The 18,258-nt window shown below is 34.8% G+C and overlaps 1 protein-coding gene across 6 annotated transcripts in view; it reads right to left on the bottom strand.

The window, feature by feature from the left end:
- Nucleotides 1-18,258, bottom strand: part of OPA1 (OPA1 mitochondrial dynamin like GTPase) — a 92,285-nt gene that overhangs the window by 51,430 nt on the left and 22,597 nt on the right. For all 6 annotated transcript variants that reach the window (XM_060150307.1, XM_060150309.1, XM_060150310.1 and 3 more), the window contains 14 exons: nucleotides 17,276-17,329; nucleotides 14,418-14,522; nucleotides 12,675-12,761; nucleotides 11,907-12,020; nucleotides 9,919-9,999; nucleotides 9,719-9,793; nucleotides 9,320-9,391; nucleotides 9,140-9,239; nucleotides 8,305-8,435; nucleotides 5,606-5,678; nucleotides 5,441-5,513; nucleotides 4,066-4,181; nucleotides 3,091-3,155; nucleotides 2,248-2,324 (listed from right to left, as the gene is read on the bottom strand). In XM_060150307.1, coding sequence (XP_060006290.1) covers nucleotides 2,248-2,324; nucleotides 3,091-3,155; nucleotides 4,066-4,181; nucleotides 5,441-5,513; nucleotides 5,606-5,678; nucleotides 8,305-8,435; nucleotides 9,140-9,239; nucleotides 9,320-9,391; nucleotides 9,719-9,793; nucleotides 9,919-9,999; nucleotides 11,907-12,020; nucleotides 12,675-12,761; nucleotides 14,418-14,522; nucleotides 17,276-17,329 — 1,223 coding nt within the window. The remainder of the gene's footprint in view (nucleotides 1-2,247; nucleotides 2,325-3,090; nucleotides 3,156-4,065; nucleotides 4,182-5,440; nucleotides 5,514-5,605; nucleotides 5,679-8,304; nucleotides 8,436-9,139; nucleotides 9,240-9,319; nucleotides 9,392-9,718; nucleotides 9,794-9,918; nucleotides 10,000-11,906; nucleotides 12,021-12,674; nucleotides 12,762-14,417; nucleotides 14,523-17,275; nucleotides 17,330-18,258) is intronic.

The raw sequence follows: 18,258 nt of genomic DNA, 5'->3' as shown, positions 1-18,258 counted from the left end.
AAGCGCTGAGAGCCTATTTCTTACTCTAATGAATCATATGTCAAATCTAAACCTCCAATAACTTTCTTAAAATATGACTGAAGTATAGAATGACAAAATGCTTGTAACAGTGCTTCCAAATTACCAAATACAGATCAAACAGTCCTGTGACTTAAATAATTATAAACATCTTAGAGTTGTATCCTAAAGTGTCACATAAGGTATTAAGCAGCAAAAAGATACTACCTGATACAACATCAACTATGTCACAAAAATAAAACATTTTGGGTGCAATGCAGTTGAAATCAATGTGGCACAAACAGCTAAGATTAGGACCTGCTATTTTGATCTATGTTTGTGTTAAGCTACAGCGTCTGGGGAAAAAGGGTGCGGTGGAGGTGGAGGGGTGGTGATGAAAAGATCCAGCAGCTCAAAGAATAAATCTCTAGCAGCCAGATGTCCTAGTTCTTTCCCTTGCCTTCTCAATAGGCAATCTGGCAATATAGGTTTCTTGTCCCTTCACAAATTCCCTTCACCACCCGTGTGTTAAGTAAATTAGATTTATCTTCAAGGCTCGCTTAAGTGTAGGTACACTTTGATTTCAGACTTGCTCTGTCCAAACAAAACTAACCATTCCATTTGATGATGCCAGAAATTCACAGAGGCACCACATTTTTCTCCCATAAATAGCATTATGAGTTATCATAGTTTACAAATCACTTTTCTGTACATTATCTTCATACAACCTAGTAAGGTAAGTAGTACTATTCATTCTGTGTGTATGTGTGTATATGTATATACTATACACATACATACATATATACACACACACATATCTATCTCTTGCAAACTTCAAAAACTGGATGACTTATAGAAAGCCATAGAACTGGCTTAAAATACAAATAATAATGATAAGTTTTTTTTGTGTGTGTATATATATATATATATATGATTAATCAATCAACAGATAAGATCAGAATTCTTTTTTGGATAAGGAGAGAGATTAAAAATAGGCAAATTTTGACTACTTGAAGAGAGAAAAGGGTTCACTACTGAGGAAGAAAGGGCACCAACATAAGGAAACTAGTAGTACTGAATACAAACTTAAGGACTGGACACTACTGTCTAAGTTCCATTTTGATAATCTTCAACTGAGCAAATATAAGAGTTACAGAAAATATTCATAATAAATGGCAGTTCTGCTCCAAGAATAATAAATTCTTAAACTACAGACTTCATTATAAAGGTAATTTTTATATAAGGGATTTGTTAATTAAAATACGATTATAAAAATTTAAAATTTAAGCTATTTATACATAGCTTGCTTGAGGTACATGGAACCTATTTTGGTTACTGCCATTCCAACATATTTAAGAGCGCCAATATTTACATAAAACATAAATTGAAGGTGACACTTGGCCCTAAAAGCGATTTGCATGAGTATTTTTCAAAAGAATGCATTTACTTGCTATTTAAAAAAAAATCTCAAACAGGATTCAATTTCAAATGTGATCTGTACAAAACATATCAGACACATATTACAAAAGCACCAGTGTTCTTATGCAGATGTGAGAATTTGAAAGCAATATACTCTTCTCCTACAGCAATTTTCTCTGTAGTTTTGTTCTCTAAGTGTAATCCAACAAGAGCAACCAGTCTTGTTAGACTGTTTGATACTTAGCTAAAGCACAATTTGATAAAACTTTTACCTAAATGATTTTATAGAAATCAAAATTATGTATTTATTAAGATAAGGAAAAACCTAAGATGAATGAAGATTTCAAAAGAGCATGGAGAGGGCTTCCCTGGTGGCGCAGTGGTTGAGAGTCCGCCTGCCGATGCAGGGGACACGGGTTCGTGCCCCGGTCTGGGAAGATCCCACATGCCGCGGAGCGGCTGGGCCTGTGAGCCATGGCCGTGGAGTCTGTGCTCCGCAACGGGAGAGGCCACAACAGTGAGAGGCCCGCATACCGCAAAAAAAAAAAAAAAAAAAAAAAAAAAAAAAAAGAGCATGGAGAAAGCTATCTTTCAGAATATCTCTTCTCAGAGATATATAATAAATACATAATTCATTATACTTAAAATATTTAATTGGTTAGAATAGTGGTTAGATTCTGCAAAAAAACATACTTTTATGTTCTTGCCTATTTACTAAGTGTTTGGGGGGACAGGCCAAGGCTACAATAAATCACTGCTTTATCAATCTAAGTTTTAGTATTCCATTATAATTCACATAGTAAAGTCTTTGAGAAAAGGTCAAATACTCACCAATGTTTTGGTGTAACCTGGCTTAGACTGATAACTTCATCGAGGATTTCATTTTTAGCTTTTTCAAACAGTTCGTTCTAGGCAATATAGATACACGTAAGTAAGATTTTCATAAGATAGTCAATTTGCCCTGCCATGATTTTCAGAGATAACTAAAAGGAAGGCCTCTGACAAGCTACTGGCTGGACTTAGTTTTGAAGCATGCCTGACCAACAAGTAACGCTCTTCTCTTCTAGTCTCTTTCTTTAGGAATGCCAATATCCAGATAAGGACAAAGACACTGACACACGTCTACCTTATTCAACTCTGAATGCAGTTTTTCACGGAACATTGGTTCAGGTAAGTTTTTTACATAACAAACGTTATGTGAAAGTTATCAACGCAGATTAATTTAGTGTATTACTAACAGTAATCTGATGCTGTGTTTTACAACTGATGGCATTTTAAAATCAAGGAAAACCAATACTTAAGACCTATTAACTTAGAGTATGAACAGTGAAAAGGTTAAAAAGCTGATGTATAATTTTTAAGTTTACATTACATAAATATGTTAATTTATAAGACATTGAAAGACTATTCTTCACCTTTTCAGAAAAAGATTTTCAATACTTGTTTGGATATCCTATGATCCCTAATTACTTTTTTTATTATGTAATAAATAATTTAAGTTATTTGTAAAAGTGACAACTGTTCGTGGAAATGTATTCTTGCAACTCTAAATTAGTAATCATGGTTAAAACCAAAACAATTTAGCTTACCAGATTCTGCTTGTCAACATAAACTTTGTTAGAGCACAATACTAAATTAGATATATACAAAATACATGAGGTACATAAATATTACCCGGTCAAGTTCTCGCAGGCGAGGATAGTTATTCTTCCACTCAGTTTCAAGGTTAAAACGTGTTGCTGAGGAAGAAGGAAAAATGCTCAAGTTTGAGGATTCTCTTCAGTTCCAGATGCAGTGGTTAAAGGCTATCTCTCACATATCTGCTATATTAACTGAATTTCTGAGTGTGCACAGATAGCTCCTGAGTACTCTGGGCTCTCAATATCTCAGAATAGCATTATTACAACAGTTTCCCAAACTAATCCCTTTGACTTTAGTTTCTCCATTTTCAGTCCACAAAGCACACAGCTGACACAATTTAGTACAGCTGCTAAGAGCATGGGACTCTGAAGTCATACCACCAACTCAATCCTGATTTTGAACCCCATTCAAACCCTGGGTCTATTATCTATTACTGTTTGATGCTGGGTGTGTTACTTAGGTATATTATTCTCTGCCTCAGTTTGCTCTTCTGTAAGATGAGAATAACACTTACAAGGTTGCTGAGGGACTAATGGGATAAATAAGTAGGCTTTCCTAATGAGAAAATGGGCGGAGGATATACTCTCACCAAATGAAACTACGGAAGCAAGCAAAGCCATGGAACAGGAAAGCGTGGTATTCAGGAACCAGTACAATGTAGCTGAAAGTACACTGTCTGCTCTGCTTCCCAACACATTTCCTCTCTTTCCTCTAAAAAGGCAGAATCTGAGTTCTCTATGGTTATACTAGGTTCTTTCTCCCAAACACTACTGCAAACTTTCTGTTTAAATTTTGTAATGTTCTCCTAGTAATGTTTCCCCTGAAAAGAAAAATCCTGCTCTCATACAACTGAAGATTTGTAGTTTTCCTTTTCCTACATACTATCTTATAGTAAATGAATGAAAAGCAACTGTTAAAACAAAGGAAGTAAAGAATCTGATGGATGCCCAAGACTGCCAGCTAATAAAATATCTAAATTTGAGAGTTTATTTTAAAAACCCAACTTACCTTTGAAACTGTCGGCCTGTTGTTCAACTGACTCTCGTACCATTTTCCAAAAGCAGTCCGAAACAGCAAGGCTGAGATTTCTTGTAGTTACTTGGTGTGCCTTTAGCATGCTTGTCCTACAAAACAATAACCAGAGCTAAAGTATATTAAAGTGGCAGAAAGGACAATACTATCACCAAGTTTGAGAATGTGCTTGTTACAACATAATGAGAATAGCCACTTAATCATTTTATACTAGGGCAGTCCAATGAACTTTCTGTGATGAGGAAAGTAATCTATACCCGTGCTGTCCAATATGGTAGCTACTAGTCACATGGGGTTATTGACCCCTTGAAATGTGTGGCTAGTGTGACTGAGGAACTCACATTTTCCTTCTGTTTAATGTTAACTAATTTAAATTTAGAGACTTCCCTGGTGGCACAGTGGTTAAGAGTCTGCCTGCCAGTGTAAGGGACATGGGTTCGAGCCCCGGTGTGAGAGGATCCCACACGCCACAGAGCAACTAAGCCCATGCGCCACAACTACTGAGCCTGTGCTCTAGAGCCCGAGAGCCACAACTACTGAAGCCCACGCCACCTAGAGCCCGTGCTCCGCAACAAGAGAAACCACCGCAATGAGAAGCCCGCGCACTGCAACAAAGAGTAGCCCCTGCTTGCTGAAACTAGAGAAAACATGCGTGCAGCAACAAAGACCCAACACAGCCAAAAATAAATAAATAAATTTAAACAAGCACACAAGGCTAGTGACCACTATATTGGATAGCATAGTTCTACCCACTTGCCAGCTCCCAACCCAACAGACAATTCTCAAGCCTACGTGTGAAAAGACTACCTTGACTTACTATACTAATATAGAGGCAAACACACTCTTCCAGTTCAAGAGACTCTCTACATGTTGTAATGTTTTAAAATTCAGTTGCCCTTTAGCTTTTCTTCTTTGCTTTTCTGTCAGTATCTTATTTTCTGTTAATTTCTGTCAATATCTATTTAAGGACACCCCTTTCACACTCCCACCCCTCACTCCAACTTTCCCCAATACTGTAAGAGAAATGTGTACACGCATTTAAACATGTAAGTGTTGATTTTAAAAAATCACCTTATAAGTAAAACAACTTAAGTGGTGTCAGTGTGGTCTCCGATGCCCATATGCCAAGGGGCAGTTTATTACAACAGCATGTACTGTACTGTGTGATAAACTGCTCCCAATTCTGTCAGAGTAGCTTGAGGACTTGCTTATTAAATACAGATCGCTATTTGGGAATTCAATTCTGGAAATTCAATGTTAAACTGATAGCTATAAAACAAACTTTTAAATGAAAACAGCTGAAGCTACTCCCTCACTATAAATTCTTTAAATATTTAAACAAGATACCTACTTTAGGAGTTTTGAATTCTGAAAAAATTCTTCTTCATAGTCTCTTATAGCTTCAATGCTTTCAGAGCTGTTTCCTAGGGAGAGATGATGGTAAAGTTCTCACTAAGAAAATTCATTTTTATTATTTGAAAACAACAAAAAACTATAATAATCTGTCTTTGCATACCTTTTCCTGTTACAACAGCAAAATAACCTAGAGCTTTCATTGGGAAGAGTTTTCCTTCAATTATCTGCTGAATCTATTTTCAAAAGTGGGAAAAATAAACAGATGTAAGTTTACATAATTTTTAAAGCATAACATGCTATTTAGAAAGCAAATTTAATAATGCTATATATGTATATGTTTGGGTAAATATATGTCTGTACAAAAGTACTGAAATGTATTTCAACTGCTATATATGTCTGTACAAAAGTACTAAAATGCATTTCAATTGCTCTTTGAGGAAAAAATGAAATACATTTAGTTTTGTTATATTAAAAATGTATTGTTAAAACTTAAGTACCAAAATTAGAACTTGGAATGACATATAGAGCTTTGGAGTCAGGCCTTAGTTTGAATTTCTTCTCTGGCATTTACTAGGTGTGTGGCCTTAAGTAAGCTACTTAACTTTTTCAAACTGGTAGTTGAAAAGGTTATATGATACTTAACACAGTGCCAGGCATGCAGAAGCACACAATAATAGTAGCTGCTATTATTATTTCCCCAATATCTAAATTCTAACAAAGTTGGACAGTTTTTTTTTCTTTTTTTAACTCTATAAAAAAAAAATTTGGATCCAGTGGTTCTCAACTCTTTTAGGGTCAAAACTCCTTTTCTAAATGAAATAAAAACTACAGACTCTGTCTCCAGAAAAATGCACATTTGCACAGAGATCTATCATTCACACATAACATAAAAGAGTTCCTACTCCCAGAAGCTCATTAAGATTAATACTGAGATAAGAATCCCTCCTCTAAGACAAGTTACATTTCTAGGCTAATGCTAAATCTTTGGTATAAAAAAAGACTGATATAAGCTTCAACTGTATTCAAAGGAAATGCAAACTCATTTTCCTAAAGAAGAGGAGAAAAATGAAAGGAATGATGGGAAATGGGAAGGAAGCGCAGAAATTTGCTTCTACCTCACTTCTCCCCTCCTCCCTATCAGGACCAATACTGCCAAGGGCAGGCCTTACCCTTAAAAATAAGGCAAAGCTAAGGTCACTGAGGCTGTACAGAAAAGAGTTAACACAGCAGGCCTGAGATTGCTGTCCTCAGAAAGGCCTGCCTGTCCTTGGCTGGCATCTGGGAACTTAACTGGTAAACAATTCCCTACACTGATATAAAACTTTCCCTAAATAACAGTGGCTCATTGTGCAATCCATGTGGTTTATGCTGAGCATCTGCTTTCCCTTGGGCGTCTGGAATCTTGGTACTTGAGGGTGGCTACATGAACAGCCCCCGATAAAAACCTTAGGTGCTGTGTCTCTAATGAGTAACTTGTTGCTGGCAGGATTAAGCATTTCCTGTATGACTCTACTAGGAAAGAACTCTTGGAAACTTGAGCTTGGTTTCCTTCAGATATCACCTTCTGCACCTTCTCATTTTGTAATTTTGCTTTGCATCCTATCATTGTAATAAAATCTTAGGTGGAAGTATGACTATGTACTGAGTCCTGTGAGTCCTATGGAATCAGGGAGTCTAGGGGTGGTCTGTCTTGGGAACCCCATCACAGAGGCATAGTCCTACAGAGTTTCGGGTGGGAAAAACAGAAATTCTAAGCAGTAGCCAGAGGGATGGGTACTTATATCTGAAGTTGTTCCATGGGGGATGAAGATATAATAACAACAGATGATAGCCACTATTTACATAACACTTTTGTGCCAAGCACTATTTCAACCACTTTACGATGGATATTTAACTCAATAAGTTTTCATTACCTATGGGACAGTACCATTAATATCTTCATTTCCAACAGATGAGAAAGCCTAAAGCACTGAAAAAGTAAAACAACTTACCTAAGGTTACACAACTAGCAAACAGTAGCGCAGGTGTGAAACCAAGCAATCTGGCTACAGATTGTGCACTTTTACCCACTTTTACCCACTTTTTTATGCCTTCATAATTAAGTAGAGAGCATGTCCTAATAAACCTTGCACACAATCGTACCTTGAAATAAAATACTTTCCTTGTTAAGGGAGGAGGAGAGAAGGGACACTGAATACCATGAATAGAAGTCACAGAATCTCAGAAATGAAAATGACCTAGAGATCAACTAGACTAATAGGTTGGACGGTGCACTGACTGGATGCAGAAAAGTAACAAGATTTGCCCAAGGACATGCAGCTGGTTGGTGGTAGAGCATGGATAAGAATGCTGAGCCCTGACACCCCATCCAATGCCTTCTCTATTATGAAAACCTGCCTCACAGTCTTTCATCAGTTAAGAAACGCAATGTTTATCTGAAAAAAATAAATAATAAAAAAATTTTAAAAAAACAGGACAAAATAAAATAAGGCCCAAAAGGAATTTAAACTGTCACTAGTTTTACATTAATTAATGAACATCAACTAAAAAAAAAGTTTAAACTATAACAAAAAATACCACAAATGAGGTTAATGACTGTATGTCAACATACAAAATTTAAATTAAATTAGAGTAAGCAACATTAGCAGTTTTAAGTATTTGAAGCAAACTGATTACAATTGTGGAATTTCACTTATACCTGGATATTGCACTTAAGTAATTTACTATAACTATACAATACTTTGTTTTTAACGAGAACCAAGAAAAATCCCATTACTACTTGTATTTCACAAGGAAATTTTTTATTCCCCCAACCAGTCCCTGTCATAACTGAAGCTTGTATAAAGAACTTGCCCTCACCCTGCTTGGACTAGCCACATTTTTCTCTGCCAGGTCTACTTTGGTCAAAACAAATATTGTCCTTCTTCCATGAGGATCCATTTGACTGACCAAGTCGGTAACAATGCTGCGTTCAGCATCCACAGATCCATCTGAAAAAAAGATTGAAAAATGACATTGTAGGGCTTCCCTGGAGGCACAGTGGTTAAGAATCCACCTGCCAGTGCAGGGAACACGGGTTCAAGCCCTGGTCCGGGAAGATCCCACATGCCAAGGAGCCAAGGAGCAAGTAAGCCCGTGCGCCACAAATACTGAGCCTGTGCTCTAGAGCCCGCGAGCCACAACTACTGGGCCCATGCGTCATAGCTACTGAAGCCCGCAGGCCTAGAGCCCATGCTCTGCAACAAGAGAAGCCACCACAATGAGAAGCCCGCGCACCGCAAGGAAGAGTAGCCCGCACTCTCCAAAAGAGAAAGCCCATGCGCAGCAACAAGGACCCAACGCAGCCATAAATAAATAAATAAATAAGACACTGTAATGGTTACAAAGTAGGTTCTAAAAACTTCAACAGGCTACATCCTTGTGTCTACATTATAGTAAGAAAATTTTTCTTAATATTTTATCTTAGTTATGAAAAGACATTCTAGCCAATAAAAATGTCTATGATGCCTACACAGTGAAATTTATCAAAATATCACCAACTTCAATTCTATTTACTAATAAAACGAACAAGTAAGAGGAGATAACAAAACATATTTATTTTGTATGTTTATGTAACATGCATATGTAGAACAAAGCTTTGATTGCTAAGTAAGGAAGAATATTAGTGCAATTAAAATCTTTCAATAAAACTTACCTTGAATACATAGTATGATAGCATTAGGATTCTGCATATAAGCTTTGCTGATACTGAAAATAGTTTCTTTCGTGTCAGGAGCCATGCCTGATGTCACAGTCTTGAAGAAAAAGGTTTTAAATGTCATTATAAATGTCTTTCACAATAGGAAGATAAAACACACATTTTGTAGATACTTACATTAATCACACCTGGTAGGTCAACAAGCACCATCCTCTGTAGTCCAGGGCCCTTTACATTTAAGGATATGGTCTGTGCAGGGAAAAAAAATCCAAAAACCAAAAAACTAATTTTGGGAAGCAGCTTGTTAGGAATTTTTTGGTGACACATATTTTGAAAATTCTGTATCTCATCCATTCAGATATGCAGCTCAGAAAAAAATTATGCTTTTTCTGACCATAACAGTAATTATCATAGAAAATTATCCACAAAACAATATTCTTTGGAATATTAAAAGAAAAAAAAAAGACTAAGCATCTTGGAACAGCTGCAATCTAAACATCAATGCTAACACCATGATTTCAAATCATAAACATTGGATTTCCATAAAACATTGTTGAAATGAATTGCAACACTTACCTCAGGGCTAACAGTACAGCCTTCTTTCACGTTTTTTCTCATTCGGAGTTCTATTTCATGTCTTAATGCTGCAAGCTATCAATGGAAAGCAACAAAATCCTAAGGAAATCTTCAGTTAAATATTCCATTTAGTTGTCTTTTGTAAGTTTACACATGTTATAAAAAGTTACATACATAAACCTCATACAAATTCTACTTACATCTTCCTCTTTGGTAAGATCAAACTCCCGAGAACTATCTTTAAACAAGGCCACGTGGTGAGGGCCTTCACTGAGAGTCACCTGAAATTAACAGAACATTGAGAAGACTGTATTTACAATTCCTATTAATTCCCACAGCACTTATATGGTTCTCATTTTCCAGTCAACATTATACAGAGTACCAAGCAGAAAGCCATCAATCTCAAAACTTGAAAAACTAAAAGGAAATCTTGCATTTCACTTCAAAGGTAAATTTAGGTAAAGGACAATTCATTTATTCAACACCTATTTATTGAGAGCCAACTGTGTCAGGCACTGCAGATGGGGGAACTCGAAGAATTGACTGTAACTGGTTTAGGCCTCATTATATACTGGGAGAAATATACAGAGAGAATAGGTCTGTGTAGCAAAACCTAGGATGCCACAGAGGAGAGCAGTACTAAGGGGAACTAAGGCAGCCTTCACCCAAGGAGTGACATTTGAGCAAGAAATTCTCTAACAACTTATATGTCAACAGTCAGTGGTTTCATGAAAACTTCTAAACTTCACATTCCTTAACTTTTCAGTTGTAACTTTTCAAGCTTCTCTATAATGATTCCATTTCACTTTTAAAAAACAATTCTGTCTACTAAGATTAGCTAAGCATACAGAGGATAACAAATAAAACCTAGCTGTTTGGAGACATCTGAGCAGCCTGGACTGAGTCCAGGACCCCAAAGGATCTGGATGGGTATATTCCTGCAGCTATTCTCCCTCAGGGCATTTGCTGATTTGTGGCACATGGTGGCCTGAAAGAGAAGTTTAAAACTTGTAGCAGTCTCACTGTGTTGAAGAGACAAAATCGGATTCCAGGGCTATCAAGCAGCCACCATCTAAGATGCCAAACTCTCAGAGAAAAATGGACAGCAGAAATAAATCTCCAAAAACTGAGCCCTACATTCTACGCACAATTTCCCTTTAAGGCATTTGCGCATTAAGGAACAAAGAAGCTGTTAAAGAAGTTAAAATATTAAGTCAAGATTTTGGCAATTTCACTCTTCAAGGGGAGACAAAAATCTGGAGTTTAGAGTCCATGAAGGAGGAGAAGTCCTGGTAAATACTAGTGAAGTAATGACAAACTGAAAAGAGAACAGCCTTGTCTGTTTCAAGGAAATCTGTCCATGATATCTGCCTGCTGGAAGAAAGTGAACTCCTTCCTAAAATATAGTATCAGCCATAGCCACTACAATTAGGGTGCTGGTTACGATGTAAAAGGTAGGTTCACAATATTTTTACAGTTAATTACAGAGCATGATATAGTCAGTTCATTATTTTCCCCCTAAATTTGTAATATTCCAAATGCCCATCAACAATAAAACGGATCTATAAAGTGTGGTATATTCACACAATAACACAAAGCAATGAAAAAGAAACTAGTTTTACACAACATGGTTGAAATCACAGCCAGACCCCAAACGATGCACTGTCTGAATCACACTAGACTGCCTGTTGTAATTATAAACAGACCTCAATTCTGCAAGACTTCAGCATCAGCCTCATTGTCTCACTTTCTACCACTATTCTAGCCTTCATTCTTGGTGACTTCAATTTTCCATTTCTCCAATCACTCTATACCTACTCCATCCATTCAGCTGAGTTAAAACATACACACACATCCTTGTGTCTACATTACAGCAAGAAAAACTCCTGATCTTTGTTCATGCCTGAAGGATGCTGCCTACTGATTTCTACACTAGCAATAATTCCAAATGCTACATATCAATTATTTCTTTTGTCAGAATTCTTCATTTTAACACAATGGACAAACTTCATTAAAGTGACTACTTTCCTGAGGAACTTCATTTGGCCTATTTTCCTTTTTAACTGAAGTAGAGTTGACAAACAATACCATGTTAGTTTCAGTGTATAACATAGTGCTTCAACATTTAAATACATCACAAAATGACCACCACAGTAAGTCTATTAATCCAGAGGGCCTGTTTTCTTACCTTAACCGGAGAACGTGTCATCATCTCCCCAGACCCTCTAGGGAATATTCGTGCTTGAGCAATCATTTCCAACACACTAGTTTTTCCAGCACTTTGATCTCCAACCACAACAACCTTATGACAAAATAAATACCACATATTCATATCTTTTGATACCAACTTAAATTTAATAGATTTGGAATGCTGCTGAGAAGTTTTAGTCTTAAAAATTATCCACAATTAAATGATTTTAAAATATCATCCAGAAAAAAATGATGGTTCATACATTGATGTGTATTGAAAACATAAACAGCAAAACATTAACTGGATCCATTATTTACAGCCAAATTTTTATTAAAAACTTATGCTAATTTAAACCACTAGTTTTAAAAACACATTAACATTAATATTCCACAAATCTTTTCCATAGCTAGTTTACTCTTTACAAAGACATTTTCAGTTCTATAAGGTTAAATTTCACTCATGTACCTAATCTTATCCACCATTCAGGTATTTTAATATCATGGATATCATGAATACATAATGCCAAATATTTGAAAGCCTTACTTTATTATGCATAAATATAAGTAAACCAATGGACCAAAATAAAGAGTCAAACAATATTCAATGCTTAGGGCATCACCTAGAATACATGAATATTATACAGAAAATTTTATGTCTTTGTCTATGTCTATACATATGTGTATGTATTATGTATGTATCTTTTTAAAAAACTACAGTGCTTTTTTGCTAATGGGCAAGTTCACTGTGTACTAATTTTTTACTTACCCTTGGCAGATGATCTTGTGTATTATAACTGGCATCATAATCGGACAGAACATCAAGAACTTCAGAGTACATGTCAATCAAAGATTTCTATAAAATTCAAGAAATTAGTAATAGTGAAATTAAAATAGTGAAAACATTTTTAAAAAACCACAGATGTGTCGATAAAAGAGCTGATACATTCAAAATGTTTCCATAATAATTGTATTGCTTTTCCTAGTTATGCAAATAAATATTCCTAGTAAATGTAAAACAGTACAGAATAAAATTCCATATGTTCTTATCAAATTTATTTTAAAGAGACAATGATTTAACACAGTATATTAATTCATGATTTCCGAACCTTCTAATTAAATGGTAAAAGGAGGAGGTTATTGTTTAATATTGAAGAGCTAACATTAAGTGCCCAACAAAGGAAGACCATTAACACCAAAAAACGCCCAATAAGGGGTCAGGTGACCAGCTGAAAGGAATGTTTGGTGTATGCGTCAGAGTGGGAGAGAAAGAGAGACTGAAGAACTGGTAAAGTAGAGAAAGAATCACCAAGATTATTGTTAAATCAGTATGAATGATTAGTGTACACTGATAACTGGGCAGACTAAAATGTAAGAGCACCAGGGGCAGACATCTCAGTAAAAACAGTATCAAACACGGTGCCTGGAAAATTATAAGCTTCAAGTATTTGAGGAATGATTGAACATATACACAGGCCTGGGAAAAAGGTTACTATCAAGCATTTAATAATTAAAGGTAAGTTTCAGTGCCAAAGTAGGAACAAAATGAGGGTCTACACTGACTTTCATCTCTCAACACCTAGAAATAAAAGGAAAGCAACTGTTATCCCCTCCACCTAAAAATAAACCAAAAACTTTTCGAATTTTCATTACCATTTCATTTTATGAGAGAAAATACAATTTCTCAGTGTTAATATATATAATTCTCAATATATATTAACACTTGGATGTGGTTTTTCCCACCTGCCATGTGCTGACTTATAAATAAAGTCATGCTACTTATTTGTTTTATGCAGTCGTAATTTGGAGTCACAACTATTAATACATGTTGGTTAAACTAGGGCTATATATCTTTTGACCTTGGCTACAAAATGAATGTGCCATGATTTATTGCAGTTTTGCTACGTACATATTCTGTTTACTTATATGACATTTAAGTTCAAAGAATTACTTCAATTTCATTTAGCACATAAAGGTTGGTTTAGTGGGGAATAATAAGATTTAATTAACTGATAATCGTAATTACCAATGTGCTGATGATAACAATACCAGCATGCTTTTTCAAAAATACTTTAAAATGTCTAAGGAACCTTCCAGAAGAAAACATTAACTATTGTAAAACTGGAGGAAGTGGCCTCTTCATTGAGTGGCAATACAAGTAAGGCAATGAAAATAAGACATATGTAACTTTCTATCAACTTACACTGCTGGTTTTATAGCTGTATAAATTAAGTAAACCTAGAGATAAACTAAATATTTCAGAAAAAATAAACTGATTCACAAGAAATGACTCTTGAAAGTATGAAAATTTATGGATATAGTATAAAATAAATGTTTGAAGATTATAATTTGTGGAAAGTCTTAGGAAGAGACCTCCCTATCCCCTAAGCATATCAGGTTAGAAATAAAAGGATAGAACCCTTTGCAGTTCCTTAAAATCCGGTATTGATCAACACACAATGTGAAGTGGTAAAGTTCTGAGAGCGAACAAATTAAGACAAACTTAAAGTACCTTAAGCTTTCTGTGATGGATGCCTTTGTCATCTTTCTGTAATACTAATTTTCTCAATTCTTTGTTCTCCTTTTCTAGCCGTTCCAAGATTCTCTGGTACTTTAACTGCAACAAAATAATACACATAACTTTATAAGAAAGAGATGGGTTAAAAAATAACATTAAGTGTAAATTAAAATCTTCCAAGATCCTGAAGCAATATCTCCTGCCTACTTAAAATGAATTATTTCATTTAAAAGTCATCTATGAAAATGTTGAACAAATAAATTATGAATATTATCTCAAACAATGAGCTTCATTATAGTTTTCTATTTCAATTGGAATTTTGTTTGGAAAAGTCTTTGCTGTTTATGTTGAAGAAATTATTAAAAATACTAAAAATGAAAGGAGTTGAAGAAGGAAGTTCTTAAGTATCCTCTATGAAGCAATATTTCCTATTACAACAAAATTTTAAGTCTTCATTAAAGGGACATTTGACAAAAATTCAAACTCTCCCCATCCCCCATATTATTTTATAAAAATGATATGAAATAAAAATAGCTAACAGTACCTGACTATTCAGTATGTGACAGGCCCTTTACTGACTGTTTGATCTGCATTAACTCCCGTAAGCCTTCAAGTGAGGCAAAGGTTATACAGATTAGGAATCAGAGGTCAGGGATGCTTGGTAGCCTATCTAAGGTCACAGAGTTTTGAATACAGGTCTGAGTTGAGGGGTCAAACTCTTCCAAGTTTTGGTAAGTTTCTGTGGCCAGAAATTACACATTAATTTTTAAAATATTGATATAAGAACAATTTAAAGAAAACTAATACATTTAGACAGGCTTTTTTGTCAAAGTAGATGCTTGGCTATACAATGTTCTTCTAGAATAAATGTGATCCTTTTCTAATTGGTCTTCTCTGTACACTATTATTTCTTCTCTAAACATTAACAATGTTCAGAAAACTATTAAGAATTACTCTTTCCTATAACCAACTGGATGTTTATGTCCAACTTACAATAACATGACTCTTATAATGGAAAATATTTCTTAGAAAACGTTAGGTTGTTATAATCTTCCAAGCATACAGTAAATAACAAGAGATCATGGCTCTATCCTCAGAGAATGTCCAGCTTAAGCCAAATTAAAGAAAATATTATGTAATAGTACGAGACATGTAGAACTACAGGCTAGATTCTATTATAAATATATTTTTACAGAATTTGTTCATCTATCTGTAGTAATAGTATATATAACAAAATACTGGTAATTATCTAAGAATTAGATCTGTGCTGTCTAATATGGATGGTAGCCACTAGCCACATGCAGGTACTGAGCACTTGAAATGTGGCTAGCCTGAATGGAGATGAGTTAAGTATAAAATACACACCAGATTTCTATAATTCAGTAAAAATACATAAACACCACATTAATATTTCTTATACTAATTAGATGTTTAAATGATATTATTTTAGATCTGCTGGGTTAAATTTATTATTAACATCAAAATTCTACCTATTTCTTTTCACCCTTATTTTAATATAAAAATTTTACAGTGCATGGCTTGCATTATATTTCTACTGGACACTACTGATATAGATAACGCTATTATTACATCATGAACTCTCCATCAAGTGTTTGTCAATGCCTAGCAGCTGACAACAACTGTACAAATTGAAGGGCTGATAGCAATAGGTATATATAGGGGTGGCAGGATTTCCACTGGCTCACTTCCTGGTAAATATGGAATCAATTATGGGGTCTACATTTTCTGGGGCTGGAAACACTCTTTAGTACAGGTGCCAATCTGCAGTCTTCCTACAGAGATGTGCTGCTGGGTCATCCTGCAAAGACGTCTAGACCAGTAATTCTCAAACTTAAGAATTCATCAGAATCACTTGAGGGTTTTTAAGAACAAAGATTGCTCAGTTCTACACCCAGAGCTTCCCACTCAGTGAAGATGGGATGGGACCAATAATCTGCATTTCAAACAAGTTCCCAAAGGACATTACTGATGCTAATGCTGCAGAGACCACATTCTGAGGCCAATGATTCTTAATCCCTGGCTGCAGATTGTAATCACCTGGCTGGGAAGCCATAACAAATATATACAGTGCTGCTCAGAGCAAACGCTATTCTAACATATAGTCAAGTGTAAGAATAATGCATAGATATTAAGAAAACCTGGGACTCAAAATATACTAGTTCCTAATTTCATCTAGATTGTCCTTGTATTTTTTTCCCCTAAAAAGAGAGACCCAATAAGTCTTTTTAACTTATTCTTAATTATTGCATGTCATTGTATCTACATAGAATAACTAAAGATAGAGTGGGTGATGGGGCAATTTTTCACTACAATGTTACCTACTCAATTACATTGCACAGAAAAAGTCTTTAATGATAATTGTTATCATCAATTATAAGAGAATAACTTTTCATAGTAGTATTAGAAATACCTTTGGAAAGGTTATTATCTGATTGGCTTTGGGCTTCAGAGAAGAACTGTGGTAGACTCAACTCCAGTTTCTTTAACTGTTACTTAATTAGCCTATCAATGTAAAATTGCAAACATAGATTTATATAAGGACAGGTCACTTTCCCCAGTTTTTGCCGTAGTTTTTCTTTAAAATTAGAAGCATAAGATTCACTAAAATATAGGTTTTTACACATAAATTAGTTAATTAAACTTATCAAGTTCCTTCATTATTCCTTATTTCTCAATTAGTTTTTGCATTTTGGGGAGCATCTACTTATAATAATAAGGTTCTATCATTAAGCCACTCTAAATTTTGCTTTGTTAAAAAAAGATAAATTTCCATACCACCAAACTTAGAGTTTAAGAAAAACTTTCTGGTTCTTTTTACTCATCAGAATTACCTGGGTATGCAGAAGCTCTTCTTGAAGTTGGTCTATTTTCTCTTTGTCTGACACCTAAATGTTTAAAATAAATAATTTTATTGGAGTAGAATTAGGTTTATATAGAATATACAGTAAGTTAATGTTTTTAAAAAAGCATTTTTAAGAGTGAAAACTACTGGCTTTATATGGATATTTAGTCAAAGCAAATTTTAAATCAAATGCTTAAGTAAAAATATCTTATTCATTAATAAAAATAGCTCATCCAAATTTTATATTAAGTGAAAACCTTAAAAAGCAACCATCTTCCTATTGCCATTCTAGTCATATATGGCTGGCTTGTTAGAAAAACAAGAAAGCAACACATATGGTTACTATATTCTTGATAGGTTATTTTGTACTCAAGCACAGGGACTTGGATGCTTGGACAAATAAGGCAATAATATCCTTACAGAAATGTTTTGGGAAGTCAGACATATGTTATCATTTACAGCTACTGAAAAGTTCATTGGTCATAGTGTATCTTTAAGCAAACACTATCCATTTCTATTCTGTAAGTAGGAAAGCGTTTAATAAATGCAAAGAACAACTTGCATTTTCAGAGCTTTAAGTGGAGCCAGATGCTTATTTTTAAATTCAGTTCCAATGCAAAATCTGCTAACCCATAATAAAGCGAATGCATCAGGAGCAATGAAGTTGAGTAAAGCAACTAAAATTGATTTCAACATAAAACAAAAGTAGGATAAAATCCACAGGTATTGGGGAAACTACTCCGAATTGTTACTAATGCTAATATTTCTAAGATAAAATATTCAAAACAACAAAAAACTTTATTCTATAACAGGCTTTCAAGTAGTCACAATTCCAAATATAAAACACAATAATCAACTGTAATTAAAATGATGTCATTTATGACAAATACATGTAACTGTACTTTGACTCCCTGGTGAGATGCCAAAGTTGCCATTCTCAGTCTTTCAAAATAATTATCTAATTTCTGATAC

The sequence above is a fragment of the Lagenorhynchus albirostris genome, chromosome 5 (genome assembly GCF_949774975.1).
Source record: "Lagenorhynchus albirostris chromosome 5, mLagAlb1.1, whole genome shotgun sequence".
Lineage (NCBI taxonomy): Eukaryota > Metazoa > Chordata > Mammalia > Artiodactyla > Delphinidae > Lagenorhynchus > Lagenorhynchus albirostris.
This window is presented reverse-complemented; position numbering and strand designations above follow the sequence as displayed.